Below are 14,722 nucleotides of genomic sequence, written 5' to 3'. Positions count from 1 at the left end.
GTAATGTATGAAGGAAGGAGACACAGCCAGTTCATACTGGTGTGTCTGTGTACTGTATGAAGGTAGGAGACCCAGCCGAGTCATACTGGTGTGTCTATGTACTGTATGAAGGTAGGAGACACAGCTAGTTCATACTGGTGTCTGTGTACTGTATGAAGGAAGGAGACACAGCCAGTTCATACTGGTGTCTGTGTACTGTATGAAGGTAGGAGACACAGCCAGTTCATACTGGTGTCTGTGTACTGTATGAAGGTAGGAGACCCAGCCAGTTCATACTGGTGTCTGTGTACTGTATGAAGGTAGGAGACCCAGCCAGTTCATACTGGTGTCTGTGTACTGTATGAAGGAAGGAGACACAGCCAGTTCATACTGGTGTGTCTATGTACTGTATGAAGGAAGGAGACCCAGCCAGTTCATACTGGTGTGTCTATGTACTGTATGAAGGAAGGAGACACAGCTAGTTCATACTGGTGTGTCTATGTACTGCATGAAGGAAGGAGACCCAGCCGAGTCATACTGGTGTGTCTGTGTACTGTATGAAGGAAGGAGACACAGCTAGTTCATACTGGTGTGTCTATGTACTGCATGAAGGAAGGAGACCCAGCCGAGTCATACTGGTGTGTCTGTGTACTGTATGAAGGAAGGAGACACAGCTAGTTCATACTGGTGTGTCTATGTACTGCATGAAGGTAGGAGACCCAGCCGAGTCATACTGGTGTGTCTGTGTACTGTATGAAGGAAGGAGACACAGCTAGTTCATACTGGTGTGTCTGTGTACTGCATGAAGGTAGGAGACCCAGCCGAGTCATACTGGTGTGTCTGTGTACTGTATGAAGGAAGGAGACACAGCCAGTTCATACTGGTGTGTCTGTGTACTGTATGAAGGAAGGAGACCCAGCCAGTTCATACTGGTGTGTCTGTGTACTGTATGAAGGAAGGAGACACAGCCAGTTCATACTGGTGTGTCTGTGTACTGTATGAAGGAAGGAGACCCAGCCAGTTCATACTGGTGTGTCTGTGTACTGTATGAAGGAAGGAGACCCAGCCAGTTCATACTGGTGTGTCTGTGTACTGTATGAAGGAAGGAGACACAGCCAGTTCATACTGGTGTGTCTCTGTATGTATGAAGGAAGGAGACACAGCCAGTTCATACTGGTGTGTCTGTGTACTGTATGAAGGAAGGAGACCCAGCCAGTTCATACTGGTGTGTCTGTGTACTGTATGAAGGAAGGAGACCCAGCCAGTTCATACTGGTGTGTCTGTGTACTGTATGAAGGAAGGAGACACAGCCAATTCATACTGGTGTGTCTATGTACTGTATGAAGGAAGGAGACACAGCCAGTTCATACTGGTGTGTCTATGTACTGCATGAAGGTAGGAGACCCAGCCGAGTCATACTAGTGTGTCTATATACTGTATGAAGGAAGGAGACACAGCCAGTTCATACTGATGTGTCTATATACTGTATGAAGGAAGGAGACACAGCCAGTTCATACTGGTGTGTCTGTGTACTGTATGAAGGAAGGAGACACAGCCAGTTCATACTGGTGTGTCTGTGTACTGTATGAAGGCAGGAGACCCTGTTGAGTAATACTGGTGTGTCTATGTACAATATGAAGGCAGGAGACCCAGCCAAATCATACTGGTGTGTCTGTGTACCATAATTATGAAGGCAGGAGATCCTTGTGTTCCATATGTCATCAATATATACTTTAATCACATCCTAACATTCAAACACTTGGAATAAAAACAATGAAGCAAACAAAATGTAATAGATTTTATTATTTTCGTTACACATGCTGACATACTGTTTTCAAAAATGCACATAACCATTCATAAAATCTATACAATTGGCAAACTCTGGAAAAAGCCAAACACCTTTTGGAATGACTGGACTACATACACAGGGTAGTCCACACTGTACCAACACCCCCCACATGACAAGTGTAGTACCCCCTCACTGTCTATACACACCAGGATGTGACATTCATCCTTATCTCCAGCAAATCTACACATCACTCCATCAATACTACTCCTGTGTTCTGTGTAAGAAGGGAAGCATTCATCAGGCTGAACTTGAAAACAGTATGTATGTCAGTCGTATCCTCATGCCTACAGCTTAAAACAACAAAACACCTGCACTCAGGACTACATATATAGTACATACTGCTTGAGCACTTGTTGAAGGATATTCTTCACAAGGATATACTTCTCTTTGTACGAAACATCTCAGTACTCTATCATTACACAGTGAAACACTTGCTTTCCTTTACACAACCCACAATGTCATTTACAGTAACATGCATCAGTAAGAAATACAACCATCAAAACCTCTTTATTTTATTCATATGTGGAATTCAGTGGTTGATTTTACTGTAAACTGGCATAAAGTCAGGGGCCTTAATGTTCTTATGATGGCAGGTTCTGACTCTGCTTGTGTGATGTGTATCTGCACAACTGGTTTCACTGAGTATTGATGGTTAATGGACTCTTAATCTCATCATAATTAATAATATATTTTCTGCACACTAACATAAGATAAAAACATCATGAATAAAACAAACATAGTATGTATTTGTGCTATTTTCACTGTGACAGTATTTACTAATATCCAGTTATTGGATAGTGAATGTTTTGACCTACTCACAATATGCATTTCATCAACATGAAATATAGGTCACACAAACATAAGGTAAAATTGATCACAACAAAGAGTTTGAATAAACATATAAACAAAAGCAGCTCCATCACTATCTTGAATTCCTGAATTGCTGATATCACATCTCGTTTGACTGTAGTCCAACTGAAAACAAAACCCACACCTCAAGTTACTTCAAAACACAAGCATACACTTATGATTTGATGACCTTCATCTTCAGTTGTAGTGCAGATTTAAGATTGTACATATAATGATCTTGGAAATAGTACACATCCTAAAGTTCACCGTGGCCTTGATACAGATTTGTGTGTACAGAGTAACTCATATAGTAGCCCTTTACTGTACAATGGTTCCAGTCTTACAAGTGTGTAACAGTTACAATGTTCACATACACTGTTATACACAGGAGACATTATTTGTGCGACATACAAGAAATGCTCCTTACCAACGCTTGCTGAAAACATACAACTGTCTGGTGCTCATTTGGACAAGAAGGCAATTTGTGACACTGTCTTAGACTGATCTGCACATACATAATGTGACAAGGTCATTAACAAACATTACTGAAATATGTGAAGGCATCAAAATGTTTTATGGCCCAAGCTAACATCTTCAATATAAAAGTCATGTTTTAAAATGAGAACATGTCTGAGTATGTGTAGACGTGAGCTTCTTTCTTGAAGGAAGTATGCTTCATATAAAAAGTAGATTTTGTGGAAATATTGAAAGCAATCATGCGGACTTTTGTCCTGTTGAGATAAAAACTACGTCTCATTAAGAGAAACAACAATCATCATAACAACCGCTGTTATTATGCACATTATTACTATAAACAACCTGGACCTGACCTCTTACACAGCTGCATTGTGAAGGTGATACTTCAATTTCTATCATAGTCCCAGGTGTTCATGAGGGTAATTTACCTGAATTGGTGAAATGTGTTGGTACCATGACATCTGAGTCACGCTCAGACAAATTTAAGCTAAAAAGAGGATTACATTTATCATCATGGAATGGAGAGGAAAACTGCCGAAAAAAGAGCATGCCAAAACCTTGAGATGCTTTGGGGATGCAACATATGAGCACAGCCATGTAATAAGAAATAAAGAACCATATATGTATCTTGCATATTAATAGTTTAATCTCTACAAAATGACATAAGAAAATAATAGGCAGAGTAAAAAGACCTCAAAAGTACACCCCAAATCCTAGCATATATCTACAGAGTCAGAAGCAGATCATGATCCAGCAAATGCCTCACGCTGAAGTGACAACAGAGATAGAAGCAGATCACGATCTACAGTGGCCACCTACTGCCTCATGCTGAAGTGACAACAGAGACAGAAGCAGATCACGATCTACATTGGCCACCTACTGCCTCACGCTGAAGTGACAACACAGACAGAAGCAGATCATGATCTACAGTGGCCGCCTACTGCCTCATGCTGAAGTGACAACAGAGATAGAAGCAGATCATGATCTACAGTGGCCGCCTACTGCCTCATGCTGAAGTGACAACAGAGATAGAAGCAGGTCATAATCTACTGCATCAGGACTTGGTGACAAGATATTATCAACCTGATAGTGGTGCACAACATCACAACACTCAGTAACTTGGACTTCAGACGTGATGACTGTAACACATGACAGTGAACCATTTCACACATACATCAGCTAAATACTGTTTTCTTTGGTGGCTCTTGACATCCATGCAGTGGTATCAAGTCTGACACAATACTGGTGTCAAGTCAGACACGATACTGGTATTACATAGGTTAATACAGAGGTCTCACATTGACCACCAACTGTCATCTATTCCTAACTGTACACAAGTCCCTGACTGTAACTCCCTGATGTGGCTCCATGACACAAATGCAGTGATCAAAACAAAATGCCTTCAGTTAAATACTACATCTTATTGTGATGAATAAATCCACTAACTTTGAAAAAAGTAGAGATGTTGATTTTGATGTGGTATCTTTGGGTACCTTATAAATACTAAGAAAAACATAACTTACTTCATTTGCATATGAGAAGAGAGAGAGAGAACAAATCCATCTTGGGTAAACAAACTATGGACTGTGTTTTGCAGTAATATTTCAAGAAACATACTCAAACAACACAAATTATATAATGCTTTAGTCTATTGCACTGAAGTGACTGAAATGCTATTAGCACAACCCTAATTGACACATACACTATTTATGTATTGTTTTAACAAGCCAGACAACAAGGCCAGCTGCTACTAGAACCCCAGCAGCTCCAAGCATGTAGGGGGCTGCAGCCTTCAGATCCTCCACTACTAGGGTCCACCGCAGGTCGTTGATCTCGTACTGGATGCGCCTGAATGTTGGCCTCTTCTGGAACAGCTGGTAGTACTTGTGTATGTTGGGGCAGGTCTTGGCTGGGAAGTACCGTGCCTCCATTCCCAGTAGTGACAGACGGGACAATAAAATCGTCAGAGATATGTCGGCTGCTGTGATCATTTTTCCAAACAGCCATAGCTCACCACCATCTTCTGAACCTAGATATAAAATATATGGTTTGTGTCAAGTTGAACGATCTTGAAATACTATTCTAGGAACGATATTTAAAGAAGTTGGATATCTTGTTTGTGCATATACCATATGCCACCTGATGTGACAGTAAGAGTGCGTCCTTATGTTACTTCCCTTTTCTTGCTTCTAATCATACTTCATGATATTTTGGCCACAAAAACACTTATCCTGTGTTATAAACTGACAGCAGTGACCATATATAGCTTCACTCTGTTGTTCTTAGGTGGCACTTCTTTTGTAATATCCCTCAAATCTGATACAATCTGGCTTCCCTAGGCAGTTATCTAAATACCGTCCCTCTGTCCTGGACAGTTAACTTAATAATGTCCCTCTGCCTTGGACAGTACTTCAATATTGTTTGAAATGTGTGTTCCTTGCAAGACGGGTAGTGCGAGCAGCGCACATGCAGGGCACAGGTAGCACCTGAGAAGCATGTATATTGCACCTGCAAGGCAAGGCATTGGCTTCCAGTCTCATCCCAGTTGATTGCAACAGTAAATACCAAATACTGAATTATATCTAAAGTATATATTCCATCGGTTTACAAGACAATGTCTGCGGGTCATATTATATTCTACACATACACATGGACAATAATTATCTCCCCTTATCAGCTTTTTTCTGGGTATGCTGTTTTAATTGGAGATAATGTTGATACCCTCTGGTAACAATAAAAATTATTTTTCATTGATGAATCGATATTTTGTTTAAATTCCAGTTTTTTAGAAGTTAAGTAATGTGTCAAATCCTACATACAGCCTTGAAAATTGTTTTTCCTGCTGTATTTCATATCAGCACTGAAACATATTGACAAATGAAAGTAGCTAGGCATGTCTTAAACAAATGCTGTGGTGACTTGCTATTTTTAGTACATAGTTAGATTCGAGACAACAACATTTTTCTACAACAACATGTCACACATTGTGCACATCTGGGAATCGAGACTAGGTTTTTGGCATGACGAGCAAACGCCTTAATCACTAGGTGACCCCATTGCCCCAGAGTTGAAGTGACATGAACGGAAATCTATATATCCTATGGTTCTAACTGTATAAACTGGATCTAATATATACAATAATAATAACTTGAGTAATTGAGTCATGCTATTAGTTTGTGATGAAATGTTCAAACATGGAAACAAACTGATCTTAGATTGTGTTTTTTTAGAAGGGCAACATGGTCCTTCTGCAGGCCCTGGACAGATTCAGCTAATGCTAGCTTGTGACACACCTTATCTGACTCACCCAACTACTCCAACTTTGTCCTGAATAAGTCTGTTACTTAAATTTACAGTAGAATTGGAAATTACCAAGAAGCAGAGATTTACTTTACACCCCTTGTAATTATTCTGTTTCATTGGTTGACTTGCTGTCTGTTCCAGACATTCAAATCTGTATTCAGTATCTGAAACCATTGTATTCTGTTATTGCATCATTAATGGATGGCTTCAATTTTGTTATCAACTACAACAATCTGACTCTGAGATGGTTATTAAAATTGAAAGCATGTCTTAATTCTATTGCTGTTGTGATTAGATTATGCGTGAATACATTGATGCATCTATGAGCATTATGCCTTCCACACTTAAGCAAAAAGGTTACGGGAAGGTCACAACCACAGGCAGCCAGATTATCTCACTGCCTTTGAGTATTGTGCCTTTAAGGCAACTTTTAAATGATTCTGTTTAGCCCAAGATAACTGCAGGCTGCATCTAGGCTAGTGCCAAATTCAGGGGCTTTGTATCAAGGACTGGCTTTCTCTGCTCCATCTCTCTGAAAAATCCTTGCTAGACAAGATCCTTAGCAATCTCTGCAGCATGAATGTATGAGTTCAGACTCTGGTTGAGAGTGTCATCATACCTTGAGGTCATCATCACTGCTCACAATATCAATCACTTATTTGTCTGATCCTAAGTAATGGCAACCATGAAATAATTGGAATGTTGCTGATTGATATTCTAATTAACAATCAAATCTGAAAAACATATAACACAAGCTACCAAGTGGTGGTCATCCATTACCTCCCAGGTTTTATATGGCACTGGTTGCAGGAATCCACCACACACTGTTAAAGATACTGGGCATGTACCAGTACACATTCTGGTTGTATTCAATAGACATATATACTATGAACTTTCACCTTCTTTGGTTTTCCTCAGCAGTATCTCAATGTCTGTGAAGATCTTGTCCAGTTGATCGAGTTGTCCCTTCACCTTCTCTTCATCAGTAATGATATCATATTTCTGGGCTGCTGTCTGACTTTTAGCTAGGTAACCATCGCGTAAACTTGGATGCCTTGTTGCTTTGTGTGACAAATAACAGAGACGTTTCGCAAAGTTTTCTGAAGACAAGAAAATTGATGTTACCACTAATGGTTACATTGGGAAAAAACACAAAGCATGCATGTTCTCAAAACAGAAACATAGACTTTACACACTGTAACAACATGATGTATTCATGTCTTTGTATGACAAGCGGAAACTTTACCCACTAGACTGCCCTAGAGTAGTCTGCACGCCTGATTACTGTTTATGGCTGCACTCAGCAAATTGCATCTGTATGATGACAGTCCAAATATAATCATGCTTGGACCATACCATCCATTGACTGACATTGTAGGGGCACAGAGGGCGAACTAGCTAAAGAATGTAAAGTGCAAGGTTTGTGATCCTGTGAGTTTGAGGTGTCCGGTTTGAGCCCACCTATGACTGGGTGTAAAAACCTGGGAGTCAGCATTGCATGAAGACTCTTTCTGTGTTGTCACAACCTCAAATGTACAGTACACAACCTCATGAACTAAAAAGAACCCAAGAATCTGTTGGTATATGACCTAATGGTGGCCACACGAATATGTGCAAACATCTAGTTGCAGGTACAGCAACGTGCAGTAAACATTGACAAAGTACTGTGACTATGTGCCCCAGTCCACCCAGCTGTGAATCCTGTGCCTTGTTAGGATGAGAGAATCACAATAAACCTGGTGCACCTAGTAGCAGTATACTCCCCAGGGAGTTGAGATTGACAATGCGATGTGATGTTGAGACATCAAATGATCAAGAGAAACAAATACAAGCACCTTGAGCAAGCAGTTGTTGCATGGACGTGTGCACAATATAAATATCCTATAATAAGAATAATATTGAGGGTGTTGTGACATTTGGCATGCAACAATACTTGTGATTAGTTTAAGGTAAAAAAGATGAAATCTGACTGCATAGTGAAGGGGCTGAGTCACCAAGCATCATGGCAAAGTTGGATTAAATTATATCAAATCAATGTAAACAAGGGAACCCAAATCAGCATCTTCTACTGTAATGCCACTACCCATACAATGCCAAAGTCAAGCTGAAGATCTGTCGAGTGAGTGAGTGAGTGAGTGAGTGAGTGAGTGAGTGAGTGAGTGAGTGAGTGAGTGAGCGAGCTTGTTTTATGCTGTCCTTAGCAATATTCGCGTAATATCACAGCAGAGCACATTGTATCCACATGGGAAATCAAACCCAAGTCTTCAGAGTGATGAGTGAACACTTTAATTACTAGGCTACCCCACCATCCCTCATCTATCAAGTAGTACTCATATTAAGTGATCCATCATGTTACCTCTCATGCTCCTCTGTACTGCAAAGGGCAGCCGACAGCCGGATGCCGACAAATGGGGGTGGAAGATGATGCCATATGTGATGACATCCACAGGAATACTAGTCAGCTGTTCCCGCACTGACGCCACTGACTGGCCCAGGGAGGTCTTGAGGTCAGGAACCAGAGTAGGACCTGGCACAGGCAATATTCAACATAGGTTCATAGATTAACTAGATGTGTATGGCAAACCTCAGTCTATATATAGTTAAACAGAAACATTTATCTATATCTTCTTTGAGAGGCATTTAGAAGTTGAGGCTGTAAGAAAGGATAACAATATACTGATGAACAACTTCTCTATTGCTGTGAGCACGACATTTTGGTGTAGGTTCTAAAACGGTTATCAAGCAAGTGACAAACAGCATTAGGAAGGGGGTTGGGGCACATGTTGGGAAATATACATGTACACCTCCACATCCCGTGACCAAAGACAGAACATGGTCTAGCATTACCAGTATCAGACATCATGTCGATATAGTCGATGATTTCTTCTGGGTTGTTGATGATCTTTGTCCCATCCTTCAAAACGGGCACATGGACACCATCAGGGTTTAGTCGGACATACCATGGCTCCATGTGCTGACCATGGAACAAACTGACCAGCTTGGGTTTGAACTGGACATTCTTCTCATATAGAGCCAATAACACCTGCAGCATAAAGAGCAACAGAGGTAATAACCTTAACTCCCATATTTGTACAGTGTGAAATCATCAGGTATGATAGCATTGAAACAACAGATCACTTCTTTCGAAATTCTCATACTGAGACTGTGTTATTCAGTTTATTCGGCTAACTCAGTCTTCCTTACATGAATACTGCTTAACAACAAATAACATCACTAAAGGTTCTTTAGTTAATATCATTATGAGAAAACAATAAACATGTTAAAAGTCTGGAAACGTGTTATGTAATTACAAAGATGATTATGGTTGTAAGGCCTTTCTCAGTTTCTGTATTGGTGAGGCTGGGGGTTATTTATACCTGATAATGACATTCTCATTACATTTACAATCGCATTTATCATACACAGAGATCTGATCACGGTTCAATCGAATGTCGCATCAATGGCAATGCCTGATCATCTAGTCAGTGTTAAACATTGTTCAAATCTCTCAATTCAACACACACATGATGACATTGAAAGCAGGCGGTCTGACAAATGCATCGTATGTCATCTTAAACAACACACTAACCCACAACAAGAGAGCGGGGAACCCATAGCACTCACTTTCTGTGATGAGAAGGATGTTGGAAAATAGAAACATGTTATGTTTTGTGAATCAATATCGCTGGATAAGTCTGTACTGCCCTGAGATTTACCCTCCATAATGACATGTGAATGTCCAGATTACCTCCCCTGAAATGTTCTCAGTTGTTGGAAATACAAATAGATGTAGGGAGTCGTGGTTGTCTCTTGCTTTTTGCCGCCGGTCGCTATTGTTTTATTATTAGAATGAAGCTGTTTTCACAAATATAACTATAGCCTTTTTTATGAACAATAATTTAACAAATCAATTGCCAATACATGTACACACAACAGACATATTTCCTAGAAATATTTGTTCCGTGTAAACAACCTGTCCCTTGTTTAGATTCCTTGCCGGAAGTTGCATGTGAACGTTGGTTAGAGCTTCCATTCATTCGATGTTTACTAGAAATGGAACGACAACTTGTCCAGCAAGGAGCTGAAGCTAGGCTCTATAGCAGCACTTTTTATGGACAACCATGTATGATCAAGGAACGGTTTTCAAAATCTTATCGACACCCAACTCTAGATAAGTCACTGACTTCTCAGAGAATTAAAGGCGAAGTTCGAGCAATGCTGCGATGTAGAACACATGGTGGGTTCCATGTCAGTGGTTTCCGCGTTGAAATGTTATGTTGAATGTTACTCCTGTTCTCCTTAGCATATTGTACCTCTATATATCTGGGCTAGAGTGCAGTTTACCGGGCGCGCGACCCGGGACTGCTGAGCGCTCGCTAATGAGCGCGCTATAGTGATAGCGCGATTTAGAGCTACTGAACTGTCTCACTTTACCGCGCTGATGTATCCTTAGGGTTAGGGCCCCCCTTCTAGATCCTTAGGGTTAGGGACCCCCCATTCTAGATCCTTAGGGTTAGGGCCCCCCTTCTAGATCCTTAGGGTTAGGGACCCCCCTTCTAGTTCCTTAGGGTTAGGGACCCCCCTTCTAGATCCTTAGGGTTAGGGACCCCCCTTCTAGATCCTTAGGGTTAGGGACCCCCCTTCTAGATCCTTAGGGTTAGGGACCCCCCTTCTAGATCCTTAGGGTTAGTGAGTAAAGGTTAGGGTTGGCTTACCTTAGATGCGATTATATCCATATATCCACCCACGAATCGAAAGTCAAACGATAAACGTCATCATAGCTTCGCTGGATTGGCTGCACAACATCTTGAAAACAATGCCTAGGTGTGGCTTCTCGCTTTGATGAATGGGTAGGCGGGGCCTAGCTCTGCGCATGCGCAGTAAATGAAAACAAACTATAATAGTTTGTTTTCATTCACTGCGCATGCGCAGAGCTAGTGGGGTAATGACCCGTTAAACGAGCACTAACTAACTGTGATCGCACCGGTGGTCCCGAGGTAGCGTGTCCGCTAATTAGTCTAATTAGCGCCAGTTGGAATCCCACGACCCCTGCTGAGAGCGTTCGAGCCCCGCCAGCACAAAGTAAAAAATCGGAAAAAGCGCGCCCGGTAAAGTGCACTACTCCCTATATCTGAATCATAAAGTGGGTGAAAGTTCCTTCCATGATTGACTATAAATCGTAGTAGTATTGGACATTCAGCGATTCTATTCAAACATTTCCGTGTCTGAGACTGCTACCATTAGCATCACAAACAAGCTCCGGTCATCAGCTACAGAATACAATATTAACAAACTATAATCGGCATATCCTGTTTGTCATCAATGTGTCAGGTTATTCTGATTACTTGTATATGTCCAGGCATCCCAACGCCGACCGTGTACATGGTGGACCAGGAGGCTAACAGCATCTACATGGAGCTGATAGAGGATTCCATGACAGTCCGGAAACACATTGCAGACACTCAGCAACAGTACCCTGAGGATGCTTTGGACAGACTGCAACCATTAGCTGCAGAGATAGGCAAACTACTTGGGAAAATGCACAGGAATAACATTGTTCATGGAGACTTAACAACATCAAACATGTTGAAGGGCATACTTGAAGAGAGACGTGTCATACTTATTGACTTTGGTCTCAGTCATTTTGAAAATCTTTCTGAAGATAAGGGTGTTGATCTGTATGTTCTAGAGAGAGCCTTACTGAGCACACATCCAGGCACTGAGGGCTTTTTTGACACGGTCTTAAAATATTACTCACAGGCAAATACAAAAGAGGCTGTTGAAGTCATGAAGAAGTTGGAAGAAGTTCGAATGAGGGGCCGAAAGCGTACCATGGTTGGATGAATCTCTAGCTCTGTTTTGTCAGGACACTGTTGCTTTTTCTGAAGAACTTGTCTGTATAAAGGTACAAAATATATATATCTGTATGTTCTGTTTGTCAACTGAGTTTCTGATCATTAAGACCCTTCCTGGACTTTGTAGTTTTATATACTTTGTTTGGGAGCAGGTCATAATGGCCACATGACAAAATGGCCACACAAAAAAGTGAGAATACTAATCAACACATGATTACATACATTGTGTTACGTTAATTAATATGTGAATGTAGAAGTTCGTCATGAACTAGCTGCCTTTGTTCAATTAATTGTTAATCCTTATGTCTATTATGATTGTTCAAGATTTTGAATAGAAGTAACTGATAAACAGTAAATCTTTATACCTTGATATTAAGTAGTAAGAATGTTTGAGTATTAAAATATAATAAAATATTGTATGGTCATTTTGTCTTTTTTGCGTTGCCATTTGACTTTTTGGTATGGCCATTTTGACTTGGAAGTTTTGTGGTCATTTTGGACCCCATTGTTTTGTCCATCTAGTCATCTGTCTTTCAGTTCCAACCTTTGGGATAATTTATACATGAGAAAGAGACAATTGAGAGTCCATATGAAACCCTCTTAGAGAACTGAAACATGTCTATAAATCATTCAGAGAATAGGAAAAAGATTGTCCGTAATAAATAAGGGGATTCAACAACTTGGGGCAATTCTTTTATAAGGATAAAAAAAGAACCTAATAGATAACTTTGGAAGAAGAGTTTAATAGCTTGCACTTGGATTCATGTAGTTATTAACAGATTGCAAAACATCAATTTCTTTGCTGAAATTCCCCTGTCTTTTAGAACACACTGTATTTTGGACCTGTAGCATTAAAATCTTGATGTACATTTTGTGACTTAACACAAATGCAGCATAACATGTTAACCTGATATGTAAGAAATCACCAGTGGTATGTGCACGATCCAGATGGGAAGAAGGCTGGGCCTCGTTTCACAAAGTTTTCGTAATGCGAACATCTCGAAAATGTTCTTGTGGCATTTGTAGTTTCATTGTTACAACATAGGTGTTATGAATGCTACGAGAAAAGTTAGGAGATCTTAGGGTTACAAGAACTTTCTGAAATGGGACCCTGGCCTTGTTTTGTGAGGAAGGTCATCAAAATCTCTTGTAACAGCCCACGTTAGGTTGTCAGTGATCTTCGTTGTCTATTCAGATTGTGTCTGATCATGACTTTGCGCTTTGGCATTAAGAACGGATGTCTGATAGGTTGTCTGGCTGTATTGCCCAGCCGATTACGGACTAAGGACAAACATCAGTGTGTGAAGCCACTCTGTGGTTTACATGGCACTTGACATGAAGTTTCATGGTTGTGAGAAGGGCTATATCTTTCCTGAATGCTGATGATCTTATCGTCTTTGATTTGTTGAAGTTATCATCACTGGGTTGATGTTTTTGGCCAGTCAGCTGATGACAACCAGTGCCTCACGCAACAGCCCACAATCACATTACAGACTCAAATAACTGGCTTCCTGCATGGTCTATACTATGCCCTTTTATGTGGTGGTAAGGCCGTGTCAGTGACAGCCATATGTTTGCACTACAGGCCCCTGATGTCATATGTTTGCACTACAAGCCTCTGATGCCATATGTTTGCACTACAAGCCCCTTTGATGACAGCATTGCAATCCGGTTTGAGCTATTGTCAGTTAAGGAGGCTCCACGTTTGCTTATTAACAACGAAAGCAATTGGTTTTCCAACTCATCGATCTGTACAAACATTTTCCTGAAACTTGGTATTTGTTTGATGACTGGTACAGGTGTGTGGGGAGGTGTTGACTTCTATCCGAGTGTTTTTCTCTGCATTTCCTAGTGTAGTGAATGCAAACGTTAAGCCACGCCCACCAAAACATTTGTTCATACCGAGGGCCACGGTAAAAAAAAGTGTGGTCTCACTATCTCCACAGAGGACTCTACGTTCCCTACATATGTCTTACGTAGACCATACTACATGTTGTAAGTCTTACGAAGGAGATAGTGAGATCAAACTTAGGTATTACTTAGGAGCTACTAAGTCCTACTACATGGGAGGTAGTGATACCAAACTTTTTCACGCTGGCCCTACTATGCCTCCGTACGGATACTTAGTATCTCCTACGAAGGACCTAATATTTCCTTAATTTTCCTTAATTCTTCCTACGTAGATCGTAGTTACATAACAATCATAACAATATATGTGTATATACACAACTAATGTTCGGTGAGCTGAAAGGGAAATTGATAACAGTCCTGGAAACGTAGTATCTCCTACGAAGGAGATAGTGAAACTAAAACATATTTCACTGTATTTGTGCTTAATTGTGATTTTACAGTTCCAGCCCCCTACCGAAATAACATTCGAATATTCCAATGCTTTCGTGTCATCAAACAC

The 14,722-nt window shown here is 40.7% G+C and overlaps 2 protein-coding genes across 2 annotated transcripts; one reads left to right on the top strand and one right to left on the bottom strand.

The window, feature by feature from the left end:
* Positions 1-1,764: 1,764 nt before the first annotated feature.
* On the bottom strand, positions 1,765-10,221 carry LOC137258344 (ganglioside-induced differentiation-associated protein 1-like). The gene is made up of 5 exons (XM_067795992.1): positions 10,082-10,221; positions 9,305-9,500; positions 8,814-8,984; positions 7,357-7,557; positions 1,765-5,183 (listed from the first exon to the last, which is right to left on the bottom strand). Exons 1-5 carry the CDS (start codon positions 10,178-10,180, stop codon positions 4,858-4,860), a joined length of 993 nt encoding a protein of 330 aa, XP_067652093.1. The 5' UTR covers positions 10,181-10,221; the 3' UTR covers positions 1,765-4,857.
* A 153-nt stretch (positions 10,222-10,374) lies between these two features.
* Positions 10,375-12,737, top strand: LOC137258343 (EKC/KEOPS complex subunit Tp53rkb-like). The gene is made up of 2 exons (XM_067795990.1): positions 10,375-10,694; positions 11,817-12,737. Exons 1-2 carry the CDS (start codon positions 10,379-10,381, stop codon positions 12,299-12,301), a joined length of 801 nt encoding a protein of 266 aa, XP_067652091.1. The 5' UTR covers positions 10,375-10,378; the 3' UTR covers positions 12,302-12,737.
* Positions 12,738-14,722: the final 1,985 nt, after the last annotated feature.

Source organism: Haliotis asinina, chromosome 12 (genome assembly GCF_037392515.1).
Source record: "Haliotis asinina isolate JCU_RB_2024 chromosome 12, JCU_Hal_asi_v2, whole genome shotgun sequence".
In the NCBI taxonomy this organism is placed as follows: Eukaryota; Metazoa; Mollusca; class Gastropoda; order Lepetellida; family Haliotidae; genus Haliotis; species Haliotis asinina.
This window is presented reverse-complemented; position numbering and strand designations above follow the sequence as displayed.

Coding starts and splice junctions, on each gene's coding strand:
- LOC137258344 (XM_067795992.1), bottom strand. CDS start 10,180: ATGGAGGGTAAATCTCAGGGCAGTACAGACTTATCCAGCGATATTGAT. Junction 9,501..10,081: donor CATCCTTCTCATCACAGAAA/GTGAGTGCTATG, acceptor TTTATGCTGCAG/GTGTTATTGGCTCTATATGA. Junction 5,184..7,356: donor GCTGAGGAAAACCAAAGAAG/GTGAAAGTTCAT, acceptor TTTTATATCTAG/GTTCAGAAGATGGTGGTGAG.
- LOC137258343 (XM_067795990.1), top strand. CDS start 10,379: ATGTACACACAACAGACATATTTCCTAGAAATATTTGTTCCGTGTAAA. Junction 10,695..11,816: donor GCTGCGATGTAGAACACATG/GTGGGTTCCATG, acceptor GTATATGTCCAG/GCATCCCAACGCCGACCGTG.